The 8,814-nt window shown below is 44.9% G+C and overlaps 1 protein-coding gene across 1 annotated transcript; it reads right to left on the minus strand.

Annotated features, from left to right (window-relative positions):
* Nucleotides 1-6,262: 6,262 nt before the first annotated feature.
* lratd1 (LRAT domain containing 1) lies at nt 6,263-8,585 on the minus strand. The gene is made up of 2 exons (XM_049002319.1): nt 8,428-8,585; nt 6,263-8,048 (listed from the first exon to the last, which is right to left on the minus strand). The coding sequence occupies exon 2, from the start codon at nt 8,015-8,017 to the stop codon at nt 7,238-7,240; it is 780 nt and encodes a 259-aa protein (XP_048858276.1). The 5' UTR covers nt 8,018-8,048; nt 8,428-8,585; the 3' UTR covers nt 6,263-7,237.
* Nucleotides 8,586-8,814: the final 229 nt, after the last annotated feature.

Here is an 8,814-nt window from a genome sequence, read left to right on the forward strand (position 1 = left end):
GTTAACACTGCAGTGCTGTGCCTGTCGTCATTGTTTTTGCAACAAATATAGTATGATTGCACATTGCGGAACGTGTCTTAAACATAAGTTGGATTAAATTTCTATTCTATTCAATCAGGCACTTGTGAATCGAAATCGCATTGAATTGTCAAGTTAGGGCTGATTCCCACCCTTGAACAATACCTGTATGTTCTTCAAATAAGAAGATTCTAATTTACATTGTTGCACATATCTTTAACTTAGAGTCCATTCTGGCACATGGCATGTGAGATTTAGACTTGCCCAGTTTTATTTTCAGCTATTCTTTTCAGCCAGAAGACATTTTGTGGCCTTAAAAGAGATAAGTTGGTTTTGTGTGTAAGGAACTGCACCCACGTGTTCATGAAATACGAAGATTTTGGTAAACAAGCCTTTGACCTTTCTTGAGTGGTTTTCACAATTTGTTTCCAGTGACTCTACATTTCTAAATTTGTGTTCCACTTAGAGCTTTTCAAACATGTTTCCAAATATGGAAAGCTGCTACATAGCATTTCATATCTCATTCCTATCAGATTAATATTGGATCAAATCGAATTGAACTGAATCATTAAATTGTGAATTGGAATTGAATCGCATTTGTCTCTGGCTGCGCCAATACGCAGCCCTATTATATATGAGGTTTGTGGATTGTTCGCTATTATCTGCAGTTTCAGCTATCCGCAGTAGGTTTTGGAACGCATCACCCAGGGATACAGGGGAACTATTGTACAAATGCAGCAATGAAAGTGAGTTTAGATTCAGCTATAAAATCACCAAGTTGATGAGAGTTTTTGAAGCAACTAGTTCAAGTGAGTTGGTGCCTGGATTCCATCAGGCACAAAAACTGAAAAAAAAATATTTAATGCATCACGGCAAACAGTCTCAAAAATCATGAGTGAATCGAATGTGCCAAACAGACAAATTACAATGACAAAGGAGATGGAAAGTCGATGTGATAGACGGACACTTTACAGAATTGCTGCTAACACCACGAAAGCACAGCCTCAAAAAATGACCAGATAACCATGTCAGCACCTGTCCGACAGTCTCAAACAAAACTACATCACGAGCCTCACAAATCAGGAATTTATCTGCCATTCAAAAACTGCTTGTATCCAAGGGCGATGTGCAAAGACGCAAGGAGCATGAAATCTGGACCCCCGAGCGACTGAGGAGAAACCAAGTAATAGGCCTGATGTTATCTTTCACCGTTTTTCCCACGTTCAGACTGGTATGTTTGGAGAACACCAGCGGATGCTTTCCACCCACACTATCTGTTCATATGCGAAGCAATCTTGTGGGACTCATTAGCTATGGTGATTGCGCTGCGTGGTCGTATAATGGGCAAAGGATATGATGCCATTTTACAGCAGCAGGTGCACCCTATGGTGCAAGCACTGTTCAATCATAATGTCCCCATATTCCAGAATGACAATAAACACCAGGAGGAGGTCAAACTCCTTCTATGGTCTCCCCAATGACCAGATCTAAACATCATTAAAACTTTATGGGAAGTTCTGGAGCACAAAATGTGAAGTCAATTTCCACGTCCTTCATCCCTCAAAGAACTTGAGGCTTTACTTATTGACCAATGGCTCACTCTCCCAACTACACACAGATCAGGACTTGATAGCATTGCACAAAAGGCTGTAGTTTTTTTTGAACGCATAGGCCAGCCCAATGCCTGATTATGTCCTTGAAATACTGTTAGGTTTTTCAGCAATTTTGTCCACTTCCTGCATGGGGAATGCAATGGCCAACAATTATGGCACAAAATACCGACACCATTTCCTGTGCTAACGCTTAACGGTTGACTTTCTCTTCAGATAGTGACATACTTGCACATCCTCAAAATAACAAAATGCATTTGTGGCAGCGGCACATGCAAGAATACATACGCAGTTGTATCATTACAAATCCATCAGCCGAGCGCGAATACGCTAAAAGCCTTGTGGGCTAGACCTTCTGCTGTTGGAAGAAGTAAAGATTATAGAAATTCTTCATCTGCAGAGGTGCTTCTGAGAGCCTTTTGCACACACCTTTTGAATGGAATGTGTCAGTGATTGATGAAGAAAGGTCACTTGCTTTCGGCGTTGTCTCGACCATGACCACCCAGCCACAGTGACGGAAGGTCAGCAAGGCCTGGAAGGACAGCAGCCAGGGGAAAAGCGGCCTGTGGAGGCAGGAGAAGGGTAGGTACGTGGCTCGGGCCACTTCTGCGGGGCTATTTACTGAATCCTATAGAGCATGATGTCGACTGCAATGTGTGTCTCTGCTGAAAACACACCAAGCCTCGAAGTGTCACTACTTGCACGTGTACGGGAGCATCTTCTCTAGACAGCCATCCCCAACTCCTGACATTCGAGGCTGCGTTGATATTCCCTCCAGCTTCTGACGGCCCACTGCATGCGACGCCCCCCGGACCTGGCTAATGGATGCCTGTCTGCCTTTGCGAGCCTCTTGGGACAAAGCAGAACTCATTCATACTTGTACTCTCCCAGAGCAAACCACGGTAATGTTACGTCGTACACACATGCATGCAGAATGAACTTTGCAGCAGCAAGGAACTATTTTGTATGCAGGTTTTTCCGGCGGTACAACTGCAAGAAACGCTCTGGGCAACATTTGATCAGTTCAATCCCTTTGGGATAAATGCCAAAGTAATTAATACAGAAATACGAATACATACTAGAGTTGTCATACAGAGGATACAGAGATAGTGACAGGCACTTCTAGAAAAGAATGAGATATTTACATGGATGGAACTCAGAAGATGTAAGATGCTTTGCAGACATCTAAATGGGGAGTATCTCAACCCTGCTGAAGCTTACACTAAGAACCCCAAAGAATATCACGCAGTGTACCGGTCATCTTGTTAGAAGGATGATGCCACTGTTGTGTGGGTTCAGCAAAGTGCAACGAGAATGATTCCTGGTCTTAGAGGATTTCTATACAAGGACGCATCTCTGCACAAGGACTAAATCTCTTTAGTCTTGAACAAAGAAGACGCATATAAAATCTTGCAAGGGGTAGCCAAGGCTGACCATTACGTCTGATTTTCTATACTTCACAAAAGTACAAGGCCACAAACGGACTAAGTGGGGGACAAGCTCAGTGGAGAGAAAGGGTCTGTTTTTATTTCAAAGGCCACAGGCATGTAGAATGAGTAGTGTAGAGTAATGTACAGTCTTTTTTAATTCATTCATGTTGATGTTAGGTGCAATTTCACCAATGCATAAACATTAACTTGAATACTTTTTGAGTTCAAAACCCTTGTACTACCTGTAATAAATACTATGTTCCAGGATTCCAATTATGACATCATTTGCTTCCACGTTGGACAGAGATGAGGCTATTACTGTAGGTGTGTTTGCCCGTATAAATGTTACATTTTAGCTGTCATCCATGCTTGGGTTTTAAAATATTATTTCTGTTTTACAGAGAGCATTTCAGCCTGGTCTTTAAATCTTGACTATGTATGGCGAAGTGTAAGCGGCTGTATGTGGACCTCCCACAGACAACCCCACCAGTTTGTTCTGCTCTGTGATATCCGCGAAGTCTTCCCTCACCCTTTAAGCATCTAAGAGTTAAAACAGAAGCTGCTCTGGTGGTGACAGATGAGCTGAGCCGCCGGCCAAGCCAAAACAGCCTCACGTGGGAAGTGCCATCGCTGCCCAGAGACGTATGACGCTCTCTGTGGCGGCCATCTTTGTTTGTGTATGTGTGTCAATGCGCAAGTAACAGACTTTACAAACTTGTCTCCGCCACACCGTCCCCTCTATGACCAACTCGGGAGGTCTGCAGAGGCCTACGAGCAGCGGGAATCCAGAAAAAAAAATGGCTCCGGGGGGAATTGCGCTTGACGTGACCTTTCAAAGCACTAATCAAATTTGCTTGATTAAGATCTTCTCATGGTTGTTGCACAGTCGCTTTAGTTTTTCTTCCAAATCCATGTGTGACCATCCGAGAAAATTCCACTTTTCTACATGTGAACCAGCAGAGACGTTTATTAATTAACTTTAGATGCAGTGTGGCCCGACTCTATATTAGCTTGTCAGTCAGACTAGGTGAAGCTAGCGAAAAGATGAGGACACCCTATAATAAGAGATTAAAATGGACCTTCTATCCTATTCCACCTTCCCATGCTATCACAGCAGAGGAAATCTCCATGTGGCCAGTTCCATCTTGTGTACCAGCAAATGTCTTTTTTTATTTTAAATCAAGATGCCTTATATAGTGGATGTGAACTAAAAGGCATAGATGGTGAGCTTCGAGATGGGAGCAGGGTAGCGTTTGTGCTTACGCAGGATGCGACGGCTGAAACACTGCGGCGGGGGACTTTGTATCGCATGCTCCGCTGCCAAGCTGCATGGGGCTGCACTCGGGGGGGGGGGGGGGGGGGGATGATGAATCGAGAGGGCCCACTCTCGGGAGCGTCACATGCTGCGTGGGGGGGGGGGGCAGTGTGCCCAATACAGGCAGGACACTTAACTAAGTCTTGAAATATCTCACACAGGTTGGGTCCTATTAATCTCTGTCACAGCGCTGCACCCCATCCTGCACCATTAGTACAGTAATGGATCCGTGCCTGGATTTCGGTTGTGGGTTTTGTGCTTCATGTCTATCCCTGTACCAAGGCCTGACGTCTCACTTTCTTCAAGGAAAACCTTGGTTTTGAATCTAACAAAAAGTGTCACTTTGGTAGATTAGAAAAGCCTTTTATGCTACACTTTTGGTCAGGAAAGGCGGCGCTTGTGACACCTGACTAACAGGTCAGGGCGTGCTCAGAGCAGTGAGTGAGATCAAGCCTATTACTCTGTCCGCGGTGTGGAAAATAGGTAAAAACTACCTCTGGGTGCTTTTTCGGAGCGGAAACAATGTATTTGTTTTTCATGTACCTGGTTATCAGTACAACAAATTAACAGTTTAACACAAAAAAGAGGGTCTCCATCTGTAAAGGACAACGTTGCTGCTTAGGTGCTGAAATATCATGACGATTAATCAGTCCTAACTGGAGCCAAATGGTCATGGTGCTGGTGGCACTGTGCTGCAAACCTCAATGATCTGCTTCCTGGTTTTGAAGGAAAACCCAGACTGGAAATGGACCAACAATTCCCACAGAGCCCATGAACCAGAAGTCGTGTGATGCTATATCGGAGGTTCTTCCATGTAGGGCACCTGAACCATGCAACATGGTTTGAAATACATCCAATAAAGGCAGGAATTGTGGACTGCAGGTTTTCTGTACGCCTGCAATACTGCATGGACCAAAAAACATTCATAGCTGTTGGAAGTATCCGGCACATCACAATGGCAACGTTATGACATCACAGGATTCACATGTGTCCTCACACATCGCATTGTTCACAAGCATGAACATGCATTACCCCAGGGCAGATGCAAGGTACAAACCTGTTACACCTGTTATTTGTAAGGAGAGTAGGCCTTACCCCATCTACGTCTCTTATTTTAACAACAAATTAAGCTAGTGAGTTAGTGGCCTGCAAGGGTTCTACTCAACCGATACTAAAGGTTAAAAAAATTTTACTGAAATCTCTCCTATCAAGTGTCAAATCGTTAGGAAAGGCCGCAAGCTGTTTTTAAGTGGTTCTCCAATGACTTCTGGGTATACATTACTTCTACACTAACACAGCTTCATTAAAAGATTTTAAAGAGTTTTGGAAGCTATTCACGACCACTAAAATGTAAAGCATGTCATTATGTATGCCTGTGAAGTCAACAACACTGAATCATGGAGACACACAAGCGAAGTGTATTTTGGGGTGTCAGACCAACAGCTGTTGGTGGTGTACTGCAAGAGAGAGTACAATTCATCTGCTGCTGAAGCATCATTCATACTGCTATAGCAGATCTTAAATCACACACAGGGCCTCATGCTAGGGTGGTCTGGTGTGATTTCATTGAAGTGTGTTTTCCCTTTTAATCGCCCTATCAGAGTTTCATTCATGTCCAAACACACCACAGGTGTTTGAGCAGCAGGGGAAATATCAACTCAATTGGGGAATTGATAACACACAAACTTAGTTGTTCCACACAGCCTTAGATTAAATTCAAAACAAGGATTGCCTAAAATCATGAACATTTTAGCACAAACAGGCCACTGCTTGTCTACAATACTGCAAATTATGTTCTTATTCATGCACTCTAGCAACAAAACAGCCCGAACCAGCTAGTCCAGCTAACTGTCATCTGAGTTAGATAAGTTTTTTTTTTTTTTGGGGGGGGGGGGGGGGGGTATCTATTATTTCCAAATCCTTTTTAATGGAAATTGTCTTTCCACTGCATGCCTCTTAGATGTTGTTAGCACTCGGATCAAATTCTCAATGGACTATGAAAACGAGGTCTGGCTGCTCTTCCCAGTGAAAAGCAGGGAAGTCTGAGCCGCTTACAGCTGCAGCCTTAAGTGTAGGCAGCCGCAGCCACCATTTTTTACTAGCGCTGCGCGTCCTCGCCGCGAACAAGCGCGCTCCCGCGTGTGCGTCTTTGACAAAGTTCGGGTGGCTTGGGCTCGCGCCAGCGGGCGCTGCTCGCCGACGCGGCACGTGCTCACCGAGGCATGCGCCAGCCCCCTGATTTATGGCAGCGACCGTAAAAATGGCCTTTACACATCAGATCTGATCGATGTCGCAGCCGACGTTTATTCAAAAATGAAACAAGGTATATTACTCAAATACGAAAATCAAATAATAACACAAGAACCTTAAAAGGTTAAATCAACAATGGCACAAACCGGGCGGTTGGTAGATTGCGCAGCGCAAAAGGGAAGGTCTTATTTAATATGAACAAAAAACACTGATCCGGTAGTTACATTTAGTTGAACGATGTGGGTGACTATGGCAAGACTGACAAAATTGAAAAAAAATGCCTGCACGCAAAACAAAACCCGGACAGTGGCAAAACGATCACCATCCGTCGCAGCATGTACGGTACGCAGAGCTGAAAACAGACAGTACTGTATTTGGCGAGATGTGTGCCGTGTGAGTTTTAAAGGTATTTTTATGACATCGGTATGACGAATGATGGTCACCCATACAAATAATGGACATTCATATATTTTTTCCATTCCTGGAATACAGTTAAAACCCGAAATAAATTGAAGAGCTGCCCTTGAACAAGGCATGCAGGTCCCAACAGGTCCGTTTCCGTTTTTTGTTTGTGTTTTTTTGAGGGGGTGGGGCACGTTATGGCAGGAGCTGGATCACTCCTTCCCGTTGACCAAGGACAGCTCCTTCAAGATTCCACTAGCGTCCACCTTGCGCCGCTCCCTGATTAAATCCTCCAGACTGTGAAACATGAGCGTGTGCACGTTGCTCTCCGAAAGGTGCACCTTAAGGAAATACCTCTGTTCTGATGCGTGTACCTCCCCTCCGGCTTTGAACTCCCGCTTGCCAAACCGACACCAGGCGGCGAAACTTTCCGAGTTCGTCCAGCAAATCTCCCCGCTGCCGAGTCCCAAGTGGCTACTGGCGTTCTGCATCACCAGATCGGCGGGCAGCGGTCTATATCTGTACCGACTGTTAACTATCCTACCTAGCCGCCCATTGCTAATCTCAAACAAGCTGTCCTTTCGGATCTCCCCCCTGTACAGGTGTATGACCTGATCGTTCCTTTCATACACCGCCCAGTGCGGAGGTTGGTCGCTGGCGACTAGCTCCAGCAGGTCTCCGGGCCTGCACATGGCGAGCAAAGTTTTTATGGAGTAAATATTCAGATCTTCGTTCTCTCGCAATTTGGAGAAAATGCATTCCTGGCAGCAGAAGGCAGAGTACTCGATCTCCTTGGGAGCGACGGGACCCTCCTTGGCAGGGCTCTGATCTTTGTAACTGTCCGACTGCGATCTATCCTCCAGCTCCTCCTCTTCATCCGAGAAAAAATACGCTACTCCGACCCTCAGCTCGTCCTTCTCTATCCCCGAAGGGTCCCCTGTGGGCAGCTCGCTGTAGTTCAGGTGGGTGATCCGATCCAGTTGATTTCCCATCAATGACGGGGCAGGAGAAAGGCACGGAATGCTGTTTAAAAAAAAAAAAAAAAAAAAAAAGGATCCATACATAAATAATATAACAATGCATTTAAAAAGAGGATAAAGCTCGAATCAGTCTTAAAATTCCATTCTTATTTTAAATAGTGTAACTACTAATGTGATCTGTAAAGTGGTATTTTGTTTATGTTCTGTTGCTTATACACAATGCATAAGACAAACACTGCGAGGAGGTTCACCTGGAGGGGAGTACAGACAACGGATAAACACCACGAAGCAAACCTGTATCTGAACAGCAGACGCGACGGAGGGATGCAGTTTAAAACAACGCCGCGCACTGTCACCGTAAGGCTTTCAGATGATGTAAATAAACACGCATTTTTTATCCCAGTGGGCGTGATGAAAAATACCTGTGAGTTTCCCAAGTAAATGCCTAAATATTCCCGTTTTCCATCGAGGTGCTCCGCTGCCGGGAATGCAATCCTTCCAGAAGGCGGTGCGATGTGTTCGATCTGGAGATCCTGCACCACTTCACGTTAAGTAGAATAGAAAACTCCGCCCCGAGAAGCAAAACCTGCCCTCCGTGTCGTTTATTGGTCTGCAGACCTTATTAAATTCCCACAAAGCCGGAGGGGACCGTGCTGATCGACAGGAGCTACGTGTTAGTGGACAAAGAAAGAGAAACTTCTGTTTACAGCTCCAGATGTGAACGCCTGTCATCTATCCTGCGGGAAAATCGCGTTCAATAGCCCGGCATACCGCAGAGATGAACACGGCAATTGCTTTGTGGTCGCAGT

Source organism: Brienomyrus brachyistius, unplaced genomic scaffold, assembly GCF_023856365.1.
Source record: "Brienomyrus brachyistius isolate T26 unplaced genomic scaffold, BBRACH_0.4 scaffold66, whole genome shotgun sequence".
NCBI classification, from domain to species: domain Eukaryota; kingdom Metazoa; phylum Chordata; class Actinopteri; order Osteoglossiformes; family Mormyridae; genus Brienomyrus; species Brienomyrus brachyistius.